The sequence below is a fragment of the Mangifera indica genome, chromosome 14 (genome assembly GCF_011075055.1).
Source record: "Mangifera indica cultivar Alphonso chromosome 14, CATAS_Mindica_2.1, whole genome shotgun sequence".
Taxonomy (NCBI): domain Eukaryota; kingdom Viridiplantae; phylum Streptophyta; class Magnoliopsida; order Sapindales; family Anacardiaceae; genus Mangifera; species Mangifera indica.
Genome location: NC_058150.1, coordinates 2,802,143 through 2,820,281, shown reverse-complemented (window position 1 = coordinate 2,820,281; position 18,139 = coordinate 2,802,143). Strand labels below are relative to the sequence as shown.

The following is an 18,139-nucleotide window of genomic DNA, read 5'->3' as shown; positions in this document are numbered from 1 at the left end:
TCACGAAAGCATTTATAAAGATTCTTTTGATAATGTAATATAAGCTCTCATAACCCATCTTTACATGCACACAAAATATGAGGGACTTTCATAACACCTTACTATGAGTGTATCTTATTACAGACGCATGCATGAAAAATCTCACGGATCTCCCTTGCAACAATCCTAATGCAAACATTTCTACTCCCTTCAATCAAATCGAGCTTAAACAATTTTGAGGTAAACTTGATAAGCTTGAACTTGTATTCACTTGAGCTAGATTCTATATGGATCCAGCCCTACTCCCGATAGCCAAGGAAAAAAGAATTTCTTAGCTGTAAATTAATTAGTCAATAATCCTTGCATTATTTTTAATTAATTAAGAATTAGTGGAGACAAGTGCACAACTGTCCCTCTCTTTGACAATGCTTTGATTAAAATAAATATATAAACTTCTGCTGTCCAGAATCCGATCTTGATGATGGTCGACAATCATTTCCTGAGGAATCTATCTAGACAATTCATATTATTTACTCGAAGTGGTGGCCCTAAAAAATTGTCTATCATCCAGTGTAACCATGAAAATTTAAAAGAATATGAAAGAATTTTATTTTACCAAAATGACCCTCCATTAATTGGACTATGGTTTAGAAATGACGATAAGATCTTCATTGTTATCAAGTTTTTGCTGATCATTTAGCCTGCCAAAGGAAAAGAAAATCACTATCATGAACTAATATCATAAATTCAATTAAAATTTATATATTTTTACCCAAGATATCCTCGAAAACTTTTCGTGCCTAAGGTATGATTAGAGGCTTTGTAAAAGCATTGCTAGGATATTTTCGTAAATATATATAGATAATTGTGGTTGATGATTATATATATCATCTAACATTTTTTGCAAGTTTTAACTATAGATAATTGCAGTAGAAAAATGATATTTGCTGCTGAAAGTTTTTAATTTTTTTTTAACATGAAATCCCATCTAAACTGGAGTAACCCTTTGAAGCAAAATTATCAACACTAGATCAAATAAATTAAAAGTTTAATTTTAAAATATTATTGAAAAAGATTTGAACTGATACCTTTTTATATATAAAGTGTATTTTCCTACCCGTTTCTTTCAATATTTGGAGAGACAAAGATGATCGAGGTTGAGATATCACTAGGGGTAAAGTTGTATTTCCAATAATCAAAATATCAGGGTTTCTTATGAAATGTTAGACTGAAGTTGAAGATAGTATAATTGTCATTAATGATTTAATTTTTTTCATATTTTTTTTTATATGAAGTCTATATACTATTACCCTTTAAAGATAATTTGAGTGATAAAAGAAAATAATTCCAAAGAATTTCATCTGCTTGAATAAAGTTTTCGCATCGCTCGAAAAGGTTAATGAAAATCTATATATTACACCAATATACGTATGCTATAAGTTTTCAAATATTTGAAATGTATTTTAGGTGAAATAACCCTAAGCCGAGATGTTACAGAGGACATTGATTCTGCCTTTGTTACTGTTAAAAACAGTACTAGGTATTTGCTTACATAGGTTAAACATATACATGATTTCACTGAGTTGATAATAGTATTAGACTGTTAAGCTTATTAAAATATCACAACATAACAACATAAAAGAAGCAAATACATATTTTGACAAATATACAGATTTTATACATGGCCCCATTATCTCTCAGTATTGCAATACTTGTTTTTCTTTTTTTCTTTTTTTTCCTTTCTTTTTTTCGGTTCACTTGGAGTCATTAAGCTTAGACAACAAAAAGAGGCAACCAGAGGATAGAAGCACAGAAGCTGAGAAGCAAAGCAAATCCGCAGGAGAATTTATAACAGCTTTCTTACTCTTTTCAAATAGCCCTATCAGAAGCAGCATCACTATCACATGCCCAAGCTTCGTTTTCAACTCATTCACGGTTTTTATTTCTAACCATTTAGGCCGCTCCTGGAAATTCAGACATGATAAGAGTGAATAAGTCATTGCTACCACTAAAAAGGCTTTATAGAGTATAAGAATGTATAAATCGACAAACCGACCTTGAGAGTGAACAAGCCAAAAAGATTTGATCTGTGATGGACATTTTCTTCTGAGAGTGACTTTGCAATGTCAAGATTGCTTACAAAGAGCTCATAGAGACCCATACCAAAAACCAGCATTACAGTTCCTAAAAGATAAACATCTAGAAGTGCAATAAAAGGGTAATTAGAAACTTCAGTTAAAAGTAGCAAACAAAAGCCTTTACTTCAGTAACTAAAGAGGGATGCCATCTACCAGAATGTACAAATTCAGATCTCTTCATTTCAAGTAGCAAACAAACACAATGACGGCATTGATAAATAATAAATAAAAGACACTCACCAATAGCCTCGACCAGCAATAAAATCACTTTGCTCCGATTCACAAAATATTCCATGAAAGATGACACAACAAAGGTGCAACCCTGCAAGTCAGGGTGGGTCAACAGCATAAATTTACCCATCAAACAGAAACCAAACTTTTTGTTGATAAAAAGACATAGCATAGGCAACAATGTCCTCATGCAGTAAATCCAAGATTATCAACTAGCCACAATTATTATTAGTTTCCTGTGACTGAGGTTCCATTTTCATATCAAACATCAAAACCTGATGGAAAAAATACATACAACATTGTAACCATTAAAAAGTAGTGTAGTGAAAGCCAGGAAAATGAAGATCCATGAACTGCCTGAATGGTTCATACTCTGTCCTTATCATATTACTCATCTGTTTGGAAGCCTTCACTCCAGCTATCCTCAATAAACATATTATTTCTTGACAGCCAAGCTCAACACAAAAAGTCAACTTGTCAAGAAATATATTGTTGATATTATTGAAAAATGCACCAGAACATATAGCTGGCCTCATAACCTATTGAAGGAAATCATTATGCGGAAACCTAGTATTGATGCATCTCTAGCTTAGGCAAAATGTGGTAGTTGTTAGTTTAGGAATGATGTGCCACCGGCTTTCTATTAGTTTAATCAACTGTAAAACCAGTCTTACACCATACAAAGTTACCATAGCTTTGGCATCGGTAGGAAGTAAAGCTTATTTGGTTAGAAAAGAGACAAAGAATACTTCTAAGTGGGACTGCTTCTACCTTTAAACTTTCATAGCCAACCCAAATAAATCCCACTGACTCAAGATGCAGACATTGCACAAAAGAGATACAATCAAAGTTGAACAAGAACAATAGTAACTACCAGAAGCATAATATAACAATAACTAGAAAAGCACTACAAATGAAATAAATTTCCCTTATCTGTGATTCATTTAAGATTATATATGTTTATCTTCGTTTCCATCTCTTCCAACATATATAAATCACTCCTACAAATTAAAATTCAAGCCATTCGTAAACAAAATTCAGCAATTTTTTACAAATACATGTGTGTCACAACTTGAGAGCTAAAGCTATTAGATATTTCAATCCATCTACTAATCAGTTCTGGTTATATTCTATCGACTAAAAAGTAGGCTATTTTCAACTATAATATCAAATTCACAGGAAATTATTAGGATTTAGACAATCTTGAGTGTTAAAATAAAAAACCTTGATGAAACAGAGAAATGAACCAATCAAAGACCCAAAAACACCCAGAAGCGCCATGAACCGAAATCGATAAATAACCTGCAAAAAATATAATTATTCCCGTAAACGATAAAATACAAAAAGTAATACCATAAACCAAGAAAATGACCACCTTCTCTATGTTCTCCTCTAGAGCTTCTAGCCTACCCGTATTGGACGAAATTACTGGTGATGAGGAATGTGTCGATGCCGGCAAAGAAGCTTCATTTCTTGAGCTTTTGGTAATCAGCTTCACTGGAAATTTCCTAAAATTTGGTCTGAAATCAAAGACCCTGTTCACATTTGGACTCAATTTGCAATTTCTAGTTAAGGATGGTGGTGGAGGTGGTGGTTTGATGGGTCTTGTGATTAACGGTCGAGATGGTTTCATTGTTGGCTAATGAGAAAGGAGTAGAACTGTGGCATGAAGAGTGGAGAGACTGAGTCGGCGGCGAGTTATGAGTGATAGAAGCGAGAGAAGGAAGTGAAGAGTGGACGGAAGAGAAGCTCCGCAACTCAGCAAGTGAGAGCTAGTTGATAATAACTGAATGAGAAGTCTAAAATAGTCACGGAATGTGGGGGCTACGTGTACGGTCGAGATGTTTCTTAAATTTCTCTGTGGAGGCACATGATGGACCGGTTGAGCTTTTAATCTTTTTAACTGCACTATTGAGATAGTGAAATCTAAATGTCCAATGAAATGGAAGTGATATAATCTAAAGCTGAAAATCCAATTATGCTAAGTCAATTAAAATCTAAATAATATAATTTTTAAATATTACACTGAAATTTGAATATTATATAATTAATTAAATGTTATTTTTGAATGATGATTTAGATATTTTCCATTACCATATTTTAATTTTTCAATCATACCCTAAGATTTTTTTTAATTTTTTAATATCATATAATTTTGTAACAAAGTTGGTATACCATTCCGTCTCATTATTTGCGTTGCAATATTTATTATATTTAAGGAAAAAAATTACAAATAACAATTAACAGAAAACCCTCAAATGCTTCGTGCATACCCAAAAGCCCAATGATTTGATAAATTAGACCATTGCCCCAATTTCATTTAAGATTGCTAATAAAATTGAGAAATTATATAAAAAAGTACTAGTTTGGGGTTTGTTTTAAATACTAGCACTTTATAGAGATTCTCTTATAATATAACATAGATATGTTTTACAGATGAAATACTCTTTCTCAATCTTTCGTTTAACTTTAAACCAAAACTCATTATTCAACACCTTTAACCGTTTTAACCCTTTTCTCTATGGCTAAATCTCTACTCAATTGAACGATATTTATGCAGGTCCGTTCCACCATTCTACGGACACTCATTCGGGATATTAATTAAAATAATCTCATTTTTTCTCTTGCATAAATATGTAACTATTTTTGTTTTTATTTTATGTATATAGTGTAAAATATAAAATATTTAAAATAATTTTAAAGTTTCTATTTATCCAATCAAGATATATAAACTCACTTAATCAAAGCATAAAATAACACACTTAATCGACTGACCAAGCTACCCGATCATGGCCAGTCAACCAACCTATCCGGCCATGGCTGGTCAACCAACCCATTTGGCCTAACTCTAAATCTCAAAATTTTCTCTTTTTAGAAGTAAAATCAAACTAAAAAATGGCTATATTTATATAAAAAAATATGGTTATATACGTATAAAAAGCAAAAAAGGTGGTTTTTTTAATTAATATTCTCATCTATCTTGCTATACACATACATTTACAAATTAAGAAAAAGTAATATTATCTGAACTCATTTTGAGTATATAAATAATAATACATTTATGTGTATCATTACCTAATTAGGTGTTACTTTATCTTTAATTTAAAATCATTCAATTACGTAATGATACATATATAATATGTACTCATTTGCATACTTAAAATAAGTACGAATAGTTTTATTGATTAAAAAATATTATAAAGAGTTATAATATATATATGCATTAATTGCTTAAATGCAAGGTGCATTTCTCTTTTCACACTTTTCGTGGATGCTAAGTTATAGTCTAATAAGTCAAAACAAAAATCATGAATTATATTTGACCACTTTTTTTAAAAAATCTTAATAATCATTCGAGTGGTCATACAAGTCTAACTTATAAATCTAGTAAGTAATGTTGTCTCAATTGTCGAAACCAATTATAACACAAATGTATGAGACATTAAACAAATGATATCTTTTATTAGAAATTTACATGTTAGATTATAACTAATGTTGCTTTACTATCATTATTGCATAATGAGATCTACATGTTAGATTATACTTGAATCTCTCAAGCAAAGAAAGTGTTAATCTTAATCAATTCACGAAATAGTGGGAGTAAGTTTGTATGCTTGAAGATAGAAGAAAGGCAAAGACATAAATGGTTATTAGCAAAGCAATGCAAGTTTGGTATTTTCTCCATAAGCTTAAAGTGACCATAGATTCCTTAGCAGGGAGGGAGGCTTACAAATAACACATAAATGTAAACCCAATTACAAAAAGCTTTAACATCAGGAAAGGAAGATACCAAAACCTTCCCCACCAATTACACTCAGCTACCCAGCCTAAAATTCTTGCCCTTCCCCATCTCTCAGCATCACCCCATTCATAACACTTCACCAACCTCTCCCTTCTTTTTCTTCTTCTTCTTCTTCATGTTGTCACCCTTTCAGCAACACCCCCAGCCCCAATGCCATCAAGAGATTCAAGCCGCGTATTCTCCCATACTCGACGCCGCACCCATCCCTTGGTCTGGTTTGCAGCCATCCTCTGCACCATCATCTCCATTGCTGTCATCATCGGAGGCATTGTCGTCTTCATCGGTTACGTTGTTATCCACCCTCGAGTCCCTGTTATGAGCGTCAAAGACGCCCATCTCGACCTCTTTCAGTACGACCTCACCGGCCTCCTTCAAACGCAAATAACCATCATTCTCAACATGAAAAATGGTAACCAAAAGGCCCACGCTTCCTTCTCCGCTACCAGCCTCAGCCTCTCGTTTGATGGGCTCGAGATTGCCAAACTCGTCGCTTTCCCTTTTGATGTGAGAAAAAACAGCTCTGTTGATTTCAATTACGTCGTTCAGTCTAATCCGATACCGTTAGATCCAAACCTGCAAGAGGTCGCCAATGTTGCTTTGAAGAGGGACGATGTTAAGTTTGGTTTGAAGGGAAGCTCGAGAGCTAGATGGCGAGTTGGTCTTCTGGGCTCTGTAAAATTCTTGTGCCAAATGGATTGCCAACTTCGGTTTCATATTTTGAATGGCTCTTATGTGCCTTCTTCACGATGCTCCTCCAGGGCTAAATAATTCTTCTCTCTTAAGTTTAGGTTTCTTTTCATAACTTTTTTCTTTTTTCTCTTACAGTGAAAGGATATAATAAAACGTACATTAGGTATTACTTTCTTGAAGAAGCTATTGGCTTTAATGGAGTTGTATTTTATTATTTATTCTCCCCTTTATAAGTAATATCAAGTCCGCCATGAACGTCCAAAGTTGTAATTGTCATTCTATGCAGAACTGGTGAAGGCAATAGTTTAAAGATATTACTTTCCATTCTGGTGAGTAAAAAAATCCTGCTTTTTCTTAGCGGGGCTGTTTTTTGCTAATTATTTTTCTTTCATTTCTGCTATATCTTCTCGTTCTAACTTGTAAGTCGCAAAGATGGCTCACCTCCAAGACAATTTTGAAGTTAAAATTTATTCACTAATAAACATTACAGAAACCTTTGAAAGTGAAATCGGTTGGTCCCAGGGAATTTAAATAAATATTTTAATAATAATAAGAAAATTAAATAAATATTTTAATAATAATAATAATAATAAGAAAAAGTTTGCAGACGAATCTGGCCCGACCGCTTGCGTCATTTAGACCCGATGGACCCGATTCATTGGAGTTTAAGCCCATCTTTACATTTGTTTAGTGATAAATAAAACTATTTATATAAATAAATTACACTTAAATTAAAGTGATATTTTAAATCATCTAATTGTTTATTTTTTAATCTCAAAATCATTTAATAAAATATTAATATTGTTTATTTATATAAATAAATAATAAAATAATTCAAATTTTAAATAAATAATAATGTGTATACAAATATATTGAAAGATATAATAATAAATGATTTTAAAGTAATAATAATTCACTGTCACCTCAATTTGTTAGTATAAATACTCCCAGGAGACCCAGTGCAAACGGCTTCGTCAAAACTATAATTTTATAAAAAAAATTGATGAAACTTTGCAGCATCAGCATGTAATTCTGGTACGTGTCAAGCGCAACAATGCTCTGGCTGCCACCTCTCCTCGTTTCAACCTTTTCTTCTGATTCTCTCAAATCAAATCTCTGTTACCAGTGCACTGCTCACTTCAGATACAGTTGCCTTTATTCTAAATTCTCTGTAAGTCTTTCTGCTTTATGCCTTTAACTCGTCTCAATTTCTTTTACTTTTAGTTCAGTTTATACTTGTTATTACGATTGCACGATTTCTTGATTCGTAGATTTTAGTCCATGTTTTTAATGAGCAGCTCGTAGATTCAGAAACTGAGACTGAAATCTACTTTGTATTTGATTTGTTCTCTTATTTTCAAAGTTCTATTGTTAATTGTTTATTAATTTGTTCAATGTTTGTAAATTTGCATATGTTTTATTGCAAACTCTATATTAATTGAAAAAATTAAAATGTTCCAAATATTCACGTTGAGGTGTCTTTGGATAATTTCGGTAGGAAAAGAAGGCCTCGATTAGGAATTTGATCTTGATTTTCTGTATTTTGCCTTTTATTAATCTCTTGCTCGAGTGCTACCAATGTTTGTTATTACTTTTGATTTGGTGATTACTGGCATAACTTATTATTAAATCTTTCAAAATTTTATAGTTTATGCAGGATGCCAGTGATTAAATGTGTATTTTTGAACACATGATCGAGGGAGAAAGAAGAAGTTTCATTGGTGGAGAATGGTGTATCTGATGTCTTTGTTTGAAGAGTTGATGGATATGATAATGATCTTGTTATTGAAACCCTTTTGCCTTTGCAAGCCAGCAATTATGTTTTGTCTAAAATCCACTTTTTTCGTTATTCATTGCTGGATGGATCTGGTCAATGCCACTATCAGCTTTAATGTGAATTTGATTTGCAGAACAATGTCTTGGACAGTTGCTCTTGTAACTCTTCCTCTTCGAGTTTTTACTGCTTTGCAGAGGGAGAGACTGGTATGTTTTACTATTGATATAAATTTGTTTAAGTAACTTGAAATCTACACAAAAACGCATATTATCATGTCTTTATCTATTTGCAAATGGAAGTAAGAGATGTTTCTCTATAGATTTTCCTTTAGTACCTACACGTCATCTCATAATAGATAAAGACTAGTTTAAGAAATATTGCTAGAATGGTGGCTGGAGCTACCTGTTTGGTCACAGTATGAGCTGTGCAAAGTTGGAGCTGGTCTGCATCTTTATCTTTCAACTGCCAACACTGAAAAATACTGGCTTCTGGAGCTACAAAAGTTGTAAAATTGTTCATTTCAGAGTCGGCAACGAGAACAGTTTTGTTTGATGACAGTTATGTCTGATGCCTTTTGCAACAATTTTTAAATATTTATTGATTTCAGATTAAGGAGTATGTAAAGTATAAGACATTTGTGCAATGCCTGCCTGCCTCCTCCTTTAAAACATGGTTTTCCTATCAATTTTGCTCATTTTGTTATATCTGTTCCAATGACACTGTTTTCTCGAGCAACTAAAAGTTTCTAATTCTACTTGGTGTCTAAATTTTACATTGTTTCTTAAAATGTGAGGAAATTTTTTATATGCAGCTGGAACAGCAAATGAATGAAATGCAGGTAGAGTTGGAGACCCTTGTCTGGGATAGGAAGGAACTTGAAGTTCATCTTCAAAATGCCATTAAAGAAGGCAAAATTATGGAGTCCATGCTAGCTGAACTTGAAGATGAAAATGACAACACTATGGCAAAAATTGAATTGTTAGAAGGCGAGGTAAATTTAATCCTCTTCCAAATCTTGTATAAGTTATGCCTGATGATGATATTAGGTTTTTTCTGAGCAAGAGAACTCCTTAGTTTGGATCACAAATGTATTACTATAGTAATTAAGTTATACTTATGATATCACAGCATATCATTTATAACAACATAGCAAAACAGTTTTTTCTCTTTCCCATTCTCTTTTGTGCATAAAGTTGTTTCTTACTTGGAAAATTTTATTGATTTTGATGCTCAATCAAGAGTTGATGAAGTGGTGATATCTGGGGTTTCCAAGGCCACGATGGAAAAAGGGAGAGAGTCAAGAGTAGAAATACTGTTTGGATCTAACTGTATTGCCTAAATGTATGTCTGTAGTCACACTCAACTGCTTTGCTATATTTTAACCATACCAACTGATTAGACTGAGTAGTATTGATTATCCTGTCTTCATATCATCCTTTTTCCATTTTTTTCCCCTCTAAATATAATCATGCTGAACCAGTGAAAATATTATAACACTCATAATCTTTAACTGAAGCAACTTTGAATCTGTAAGTTGTGCTACAGTAAAGTTATTTTCAACTATATATGAATTTATAGTCATGGCAAGAGGTTGCAGGGTGCTGTTCTTTACAGTTAATTTTGTCTATGGCGTTGCAACATAATTAAAAAAGAAAAATAACATTTTCACTGGCTTAGAGCTCAGGAAAGAGCATCAGGATGTTAAAATTAGATAAACCAAATGAACCTGAAAGCTTTATTCTGTACTGTGTGTTGGGTGGGTTTTTTCTTTTATTGTTAATTTATTACATGGAATTTTTAAGAAACTGTCCATGCTATAATTTTTTTTATTCTTGCTTAGACATCTGCATCTACAGTTGCAGTGTCTCAAGGATGAAACTCTTCAGCTGAAGGAAATTTGCGGTAAAGAATGGTGGAGTTTTAAAGTTAATAACAAAGACAATGGACAAATAGTTGGCGGTACTGCTGACAACCTTGCCATTTCCTATGGGTTCTCATCGTGGAAATCCAATTTTACGGGGACTGACTTCTTCTTCCGAGACGTGATGACGCACAAAGACGCTTGGGCCAGTGAAAGCAAGAGTGATGCTGAATTTCTCGATATCTTAAAGACTGGAATTGCAGCAAACAGTGGATCCATCCACCCCTACATCCCAGGTGTTATCCCAAGAAATATAGAAATGAGCAAAGTGCTTGACCAGAGAAGGGGAGTTGCACTTTCACAGTCTCTTTTTAGTGCGGTGTTATCGCTTTTGGTTGGAATGATTATCTGGGAAGCTGAAGACCCTTGCATGCCACTTGTGGTGGCTCTTTTCACAGTAGTTGGCATGTCACTGAAAAGTGTGGTTCAGTTTTTCTCCACCATAAAGAACAAACCTGCTTCTGATGCTGTTGCTTTATTAAGCTTCAACTGGTTTATACTTGGCACACTTACATACCCAACACTGCCAAAGGTTGCCCGTGTGTTGTCTCCCCTCGCCTTCAGGTTTGTAGGTTGGGCAATGAGCTGGCTTGGTTTCTAGATGCCCTAGTTTAATCTACTTGATTCCTGGAACCCCCCTCTCCCCAAAACCATGTATAGTGTAGACCATTGACGAAGCAATCACCTGTATCTTGTATACTAAAAGCTTCCTTTCACTTTCTTTCTATCTTTTATCTTTCCTTTCCATGGCAATATCTGTCTGTCACAGTTTTACTAGTTAGACAGAGAAGAGACTTATATATGAAAAATATATGTTTTAAGACTATGATTCGCCCTACTCTAGTTATTTGGATTTAATTGTTACTTAATGCAGGTTTTATATGTGGACAGGGATTTGATGCAATTTGCGTAGTGCATTAATATTAAGAAGAAGAACTAGCAATTTGTGAAAGAACTCCGGCGCGTAAAGAGGTAATAAACAACCTATGAGATCTCTCCTCTTGCCTTAGATTTTGTGGACAGGATAGTTCATACTTGTGCAATTACATGACCTTCAAATTCTTGTGCATTTCTACCTTCAACCTTCAGTTTTTCATTTACCTTTTTTCGGTTAACATGAGGTGCCTTTATGTTTGCTTATAAAAAGTTGGGCAAGGATCAATTTTATCAATAAAATCAATATTAGATCTAATTATGCGATTAGAAAATATGTTAATTCATCCAATTGAATTTTTTGTCAATTTAGATTAGATTGTTAGAGAACATATATAATTGGCATTGCCATTTCAATCCAATTGTGCACAAACAGAGCATCAGTTTTTGACACTTGAAACATACCAGGGAAGATATATGGTGGGAACTTCCCTTTATGTGTCAATAAAAAATGCCAGATCTGTCTCTAAAACCTCCTACTTTCACTCAATAAAATTGTATAGCTCTTTCGGCTATAAACTAATCCATTCACTTCTCATTGATCTAAGGCACTTATTTATTTATTTATTTTTGGTCAATAATATTTCTGGTAACGGTCGCCATCATGTGGTTGTCTGCTTCACATGAATATTAGGTCATTAAAGGAGAAATAAACTGAAATAGGTTCCTGTAGAATTGGGTAAGAACATAGAAGCAAGGCAGATCACCAAAACTACTACATTTATTGTTCAAATTGCGAGCTTATGCTTCTTTTCTTTGGTCAAAAAGATGTTGCTGCAAGTTATTATTATTATTATTCCCATTTGTGTGCATTTGTAGCTTCAACATTTTCTTTATCCTGCCTTTGTATATCTACATCAACACTACCTTCTTTGGTTGGCATGTGGTGGCTAGGCTTTATGTTGCAGTACTTTGGGGCTCTATTTGACCAGATTCTTTTTAAATCTGTCAACTCATATCATTGAATATTTGATTAGGTTACGTGAACACTAATATTATTGTCAAATTGAATTCAAACTTCAGTAATGTAGAACAAAGAATGGATGTCCCCAGATATTGATGGTGATTTGAATTCTTTAAGTCTACATACAAAACCCTCTCAATATTTAATTCAAAATAAATCAAAATAACGCAACCCAATTAGAAGATTTGTTTAACTCCTACACCTAACCAAGGCATTGACATTGGTTGTCAAATATCTACAAAGACATTTACAAAGAGAAATTTTATTTGGGTCCATCATTTTCTTTAATTGAATCGAATACTAAATATGTGAAACTTCGGATTTAATGATTAGTCACATAATTAGTATATTTGATAAATTAAAAGTTTAATCTTAACATAATATCCAACGATTTTAAACTCATAATCTTATGCTGGATATTCATTGGATAGTCTTCTTCTTGTGTTGGCAAAGCAAGTAAACGCATGGGATGAACAGTTGCTTGCCTCCTCAGCACATGGCTTTACTTGAAAAAGAAGGTCAAGCGGCAGTTTTAGAAAGTCCAATGAACACAAAAACGAAGTCAATTAAAGAAGGTGCCTTTCCAATTTAGTCTCTTTTGCTCACTATAGTTTCCGTGAAAAGAATCATCACTTGCTTGACAATTGCCCCTCTTGAACCATCTTCAAGTCTAAATTAGAATATATATATATAAGAAGTGTAATAAGGGCCTTTCATTTGGAGATGAATCTTTCTTTTGACAATAAACAATAAAATATTTTGCACATTTGCAATCTAGATTCCAAAGGATTTTAGATATATATATATATATTCAAAATTATTTTAATAAAAGATAAATTATTAAAATAATTACGAACCAGAAATCTCTTAAAGGAGTAAAGGTTTCTATCCTTTCAAAGGGAATCTCACCAGAAGAAAGATGAGATATATATAAATATAAATAAAATCTAGAAGCATTAAAATCAAATATTCCTTTCAAGAATCAGACATTTTATTGGGCAAATTAAATATTAGGCTTCCACTCTAACGCCCACAAAAATTTATATTTAAATTTAGCTCTCTACGAGTCAGTCCACATTGCCCTTACAAACCATGCCCACGTGCATCCACGTATGACCATTATAGTGGCATCCTCGTAGTTTTCCTAAACTTCCTGCCCTTTTCCTAATGACCGCTTTGATCTCTTCTTGATAGGTGGAAAACCGGGTCAACAATCACATGATTTATAGGTTGTGACACGTGTGCGCATCAGGTTCGACTGTGCCGGCTATAAATAACCCTCATCTCACTGTCCATAACCCACTTATAGGGTTAATAGGCTTTAAACAGAAAATTTTATCAGCTTTCTAACTTCTTCCTTGCAGTGTATCTGCATTTTTAGCTTCAGCCTCGGTTGTCAAACTCTCTTTTGACGACGGAGGAGATGAGAAATGATTCAGTTACCAGCGGTCTCTAATTCGCTTGGTGCAGGTCGGGAACTGATTAGCTGCTATTTTTGTTCTTTTCAATTTATCGATTAAAATATTTTAGCCATGCGGCCGATTGATATTGGTGGAATAATTGAATGAAGAAAAAGCAAATTAGATCCCGCCTTGCATCAACTGAATCGGAGACCGAGGTGAGAGGTTGTATGGATCTTGTTTTTTATCTTCAGATCTCAGGTTGGTATTTTGCTATTTGGTCCTTATGATTTGGTTTAATTTCGATATACATCTGTTAGATTTAGATTCGTTTTTATCTCGTAATGGCAAACTTAAGTTTATATGGGATTAATTTGTTGTTTATCAATGCCTGACCTAATTGTATGTAGCATTAATTTGCTCACAGTTCGAAGTAGAACAAATTCTATGTTAGTTTTGGATGCTATATATGTATATATATTTTGCCTTCAGAATATGCAATATTGTCTTTGATATTTAAAGAAAAACGAATTTAGTGGACACCGAAAACATGTATCATTGTATTATAGAATTAAAACATCGCTCTACAATAACTGTTATGTGTTTCTGTTTCAATAAATTTAGTTATTGGAGATTTGTTGCCAAATTTGCTTTCTGAAACTGAATAATTTGGTATACTGTCAACCTTTGGTAATAGACTTGTAGAACTTCATATTATGATAACGCAAGTTTCATATTTAGACATTTATGGACAACAAATAGATGTGATAGGAAACATAAGTCGGATAATCTGTCTCTAGATTGAGCTTTCATTTTTATTTTATAGTTATCGCATTTACCAGTACTATGTTAACTTGGTAGTTTAGTAAGCTAGTTTTCATCCATAATTAGGGGAACTATCTACATGGAGTTGGTTTTAGGAGTAAATGACATTCTTATAAGTTGGACAATTAGAACTTAAACGAATGGTTGGACTAAATCCCATGTAGGATTGGATTTAATCCAAGTTGGTTGAATTAGAGTTCAGATCGAATGAGCTGTGCTCATCAAATGAGCAGCATTCAAGTCGATCCAAACATTTGAATTCAAGTTATCAAATTCAAAATAAAATTGTTTTGGAGCTGAGTCTATCTCAAGCTGACTTTTTTGGATTCAAACAGATCTTGAATTAGGGGGTTTTGTTTGGGTTCAATCCAGATTGAATCCAACCCTAATCCCATACAATTTATTTCCTTACATCAATGAGGATTATAGGAAAGCAGGGATCTGTAGTTTGTACCTCTAGTATAGTTTATCCCATTTTGTTCAGGGTGGTCCAGGTCCCGTCAATTTAGGATTTGGATTAGGATTTTATTTGTGTGCATATTTGTATATCAGTCATTTATATGGATTTCACCTGCACTAGAATTGATGTTGATTATGTTAGTAAATGTTTTTTCTCCTTTTTGACCAGGTTTACATACCAGAACTTCTATTCTTGGTAGATGGATTAGTCTTTCCTGACATAGAATTTCAATTTGTTAGATTCCATAAATTGCACTAGAAAATGAGTCCAATCATGGCCCAAAAAAGTAGCATTTGTTTCATCTTCTCATTACATCATTGGTCAATATTTATTCATTTGAGCTTTATAATGGCTATTTCTGCATGTTGAAAGTTTCATTTACCCCAAGTGCTCAAGCTTCAATTTTGGCAGAATGTTCTGTTTGTATTGACTACTGAACTCTGTTAGACTTAAAGTTCACGAGGTGAGGCTCTTAGACATTAAGCTTTATTGGTGTTGAACGTTCACACCTTATTGGTGTTGTTGTATTAGAGTTTGCTTTGCCAGAGAGTAATCTTCTTTTTCTTTGGCAATTCTTTTTCTCTAACCATATTTATCTTCTTCTTTAATGATATTGTTATTAGCTTAGCAAGCTAAACTTGATATTGAGTTAGCCATTTTAGATTTGAGTTGAGTCCTAATTGGCATTTGGGTTTAGTTCTACACAAATCTTATCTTTTTTGGTAATTAGTTCCTCAAAAATTCACTCTTATTAATAGCTTTTTCCTATGTTAAAAGTCTTAGTGGTCAATATCTTGAAATGTCATTCTGTTTTAATTTGATTATAAATTCAAATTATCAATAAAATTATGTGTATTAGGACTAATTTAGGTTTCAACGATAGTGTGTTATTATGTGTTTAAAAGATTTTGAATTAATGGTAAAGTAACATTCAATAACATGGTAACTGGTCATCATTGATATTTAACATATTACTCTTTAGATTATATCTTATTGTTTAATTTGCTTACTCTTCAGAGTATATCTGATTGTTTAATTTTGCAATTAGGAAGCATTGGGTTTCATTCTTTCAATATGAAATTGACAAAGAAATGGAATCGGTTTCTCTTCTCGTTTTTAATGCAAACATTTGTATGTTCCGCCTAGCTACACCACAAAATATGTCGTATAAGAAAACCCAATCTTTCTATAAACATGGGGATTTTTGCTTAAGGTGATATTTGACCTTATAGCTAATGCTTCTAGTTCGTTCATTCGCGAGAGAGCGACACATCATTTTTACTTACGAATTCGCCAAATAATCCTCTATCAAAGAGGTCTTCTATGACCTTCAGAAGATCCTAACATTGGTTGATACTGTAACCAAGATCATGATGATTATAGCATAATTTTTTGTGATCGCCACAGATACTATCTCCCTTCATTGCTCGTGGTTGTAATTATATCTTTTGCTTAATAGTTGCATAAATTTGACTAACAAAGGCATTCACAAAATATTTGTTATTCAAATTAGGGTTCTTCTTGCGTTTTTTCACTCTAGATCTTCTGGATTCCCTTGTTATTCTTCATTGAGATTTCTTCTCAAGTCACCTCCATTGGTTGCCAAGGAGCTTGGAATAATCAATTAGGAGTCAATGGAAGGTGTTTCCAGATAGGTTGAAGGAATACCTTCTCCCATTTTGTTTTCCTTGTAAGTCTTTGTTATCGGGGTATCAAGATATAAAATGAAGCTTTCTGACATCATATGGGATGGGGGGTGTTTGATCATCTTCTCCTAAAAGGCCCGGGGAGCATTTAGGTAGTCACACATGTCTAGTTTATAGGTTTGATGACTTGTTCTTGCATGTGATCCAAGATTGGTTATAACACTAATGTCTGTGGACACAAAGCGGATGTTATTGTATAGATGGGAGACTTGCTCTATAAATCAATAGGAATTATTTGTTGAATGTTGTTTTGTACTTTAGCTTGGTTGGCCTAGGTCACCTCGCTTATCATAACCAAACAAAGTTGGTTTGAGAAACTGATTGATAATCCTAACTAGTGAAGCAAGATGTTGGGAAGACCATTGGTAATTAGTTTAGGCTTAGAAGTCGTACCTTGTTTGGGTTATGTCAAGCCAACATGAAAGGTAGACTGACTGTGTTTTGCAAAACGGAGAGACTTTGGACTACATTACAAATCATCCGAAGACTAGTTATCTAAGGTTTTCCTATGTCATCTGTCAGAATTTGTAATTTTCAAGGTAGAATGTGGTTTTGCTCTCTTAGTTTTACACTATTAATGTGATTTCTCTCACTAATTGATGTACACAATTTTGAAGCTTACATAAGAGAAGATAGTAACAATCATAATGTACAGAGACTTTGCTGTGTCTACTACAAATCTAAAATGTATTGCAATGTCAATAAGAAAACGAAAGATAAAGATATGAGACACAAAATTTTTAATATAGTTCAACTTGATGATCGAAATACATATGTCCACAGGGTTGTTGATTAATGTATATTACAATAGAATAATAAAGATTTGCGTAGTGATCAAAATGTATTTTGTTTTATTGTTTGTTTGTCCTCCCTCTCTTTTTCCTTTTTCTCCTTTTTTTTTATATTCATCTATGTATATATAAGACTCTTTGGAGGGAAAAATACAATCAAATTTAACAGGATCAGGATTTTTTATCCTCTTGAGACTATAATGAATATATTACTAATTAAGTTTAAAATATAAAGAAATATTGTAGATATCAGTAACATCTAGGTTAGGAAAGTGAAGATATATTTATGGTGGATAAGTGATATAAGAATATTTTCAGAGAATTTTAGATTGATTCCTCATTTTTATTATCTCTATACAGACTTTTCTTTTTCTTACTGAAGTTCAGGTATTTTAGGATATTCATGTAGGGAAAATTCTTGTCCAATCGCCATAAGACATGTACACATGCAAACTGTGTATATATCTATTCCAACGAAAGCTTTTTCACCATACACTCTTTGTTTAACTTAAAACTAGTGTC

General features: G+C 33.1%; 2 protein-coding genes and 1 long non-coding RNA gene across 11 annotated transcripts; 2 read left to right on the top strand and 1 right to left on the bottom strand.

The window, feature by feature from the left end:
* Positions 1-1,552: 1,552 nt before the first annotated feature.
* LOC123195540 lies at positions 1,553-4,138 on the bottom strand. Its single transcript, XM_044609313.1, has 5 exons — positions 3,724-4,138; positions 3,573-3,650; positions 2,358-2,439; positions 2,036-2,178; positions 1,553-1,943 (listed from the first exon to the last, which is right to left on the bottom strand). The coding sequence occupies exons 1-5, from the start codon at positions 3,979-3,981 to the stop codon at positions 1,734-1,736; spliced, it is 771 nt and encodes a 256-aa protein (XP_044465248.1). The 5' UTR covers positions 3,982-4,138; the 3' UTR covers positions 1,553-1,733.
* Positions 4,139-7,786: 3,648 nt separating this feature from the next.
* LOC123195508 lies at positions 7,787-12,556 on the top strand. Of its 7 annotated transcripts, none has more exons than XR_006497484.1 (6): positions 7,787-8,011; positions 8,489-8,823; positions 9,429-9,608; positions 10,474-11,102; positions 11,430-11,510; positions 12,366-12,556. XR_006497484.1 is itself a non-coding variant. In XM_044609260.1 (5 exons), exons 2-5 carry the CDS (start codon positions 8,569-8,571, stop codon positions 11,449-11,451), a joined length of 1,086 nt encoding a protein of 361 aa, XP_044465195.1. In that variant the 5' UTR covers positions 7,787-8,011; positions 8,489-8,568; the 3' UTR covers positions 11,452-11,638. The 7 variants fall into 7 exon arrangements, 4 of the variants coding, with proteins under 4 accessions (XP_044465195.1, XP_044465194.1, XP_044465191.1 ...); XR_006497485.1 differs by having other exon boundaries at positions 12,291-12,556; XR_006497483.1 differs by having other exon boundaries at positions 11,413-11,510; positions 12,291-12,556.
* A 1,056-nt stretch (positions 12,557-13,612) lies between these two features.
* Positions 13,613-17,680, top strand: LOC123195964. 3 transcript variants are annotated; one of them, XR_006497549.1, is made up of 3 exons: positions 13,613-13,687; positions 13,800-14,096; positions 15,289-17,680. It is a non-coding gene; the product is annotated as an uncharacterized LOC123195964 (long non-coding RNA). The 3 variants fall into 3 exon arrangements; XR_006497548.1 differs by lacking the exon at positions 13,613-13,687 and having other exon boundaries at positions 13,730-14,096; positions 15,532-17,680; XR_006497547.1 differs by lacking the exon at positions 13,613-13,687 and having other exon boundaries at positions 13,730-14,096.
* Positions 17,681-18,139: the final 459 nt, after the last annotated feature.

Bases quoted from the DNA above. Each gene is read 5' to 3' on its own strand.
- LOC123195540 (XM_044609313.1), bottom strand. From the start codon at position 3,981: ATGAAACCATCTCGACCGTTAATCACAAGACCCATCAAACCACCACCT. The intron at 3,651-3,723 runs GTGGTCATTTTC...TATTTTTTGCAG, and splicing joins TAGAGGAGAACATAGAGAAG to GTTATTTATCGATTTCGGTT. The intron at 1,944-2,035 runs GTCGGTTTGTCG...CTGAATTTCCAG, and splicing joins TTGGCTTGTTCACTCTCAAG to GAGCGGCCTAAATGGTTAGA.
- LOC123195508 (XM_044609256.1), top strand. From the start codon at position 8,569: ATGGTGTATCTGATGTCTTTGTTTGAAGAGTTGATGGATATGATAATG. The intron at 8,824-9,428 runs GTATGTTTTACT...TTTTATATGCAG, and splicing joins CTTTGCAGAGGGAGAGACTG to CTGGAACAGCAAATGAATGA. The intron at 9,609-10,473 runs GTAAATTTAATC...CTGCATCTACAG, and splicing joins TTGAATTGTTAGAAGGCGAG to TTGCAGTGTCTCAAGGATGA.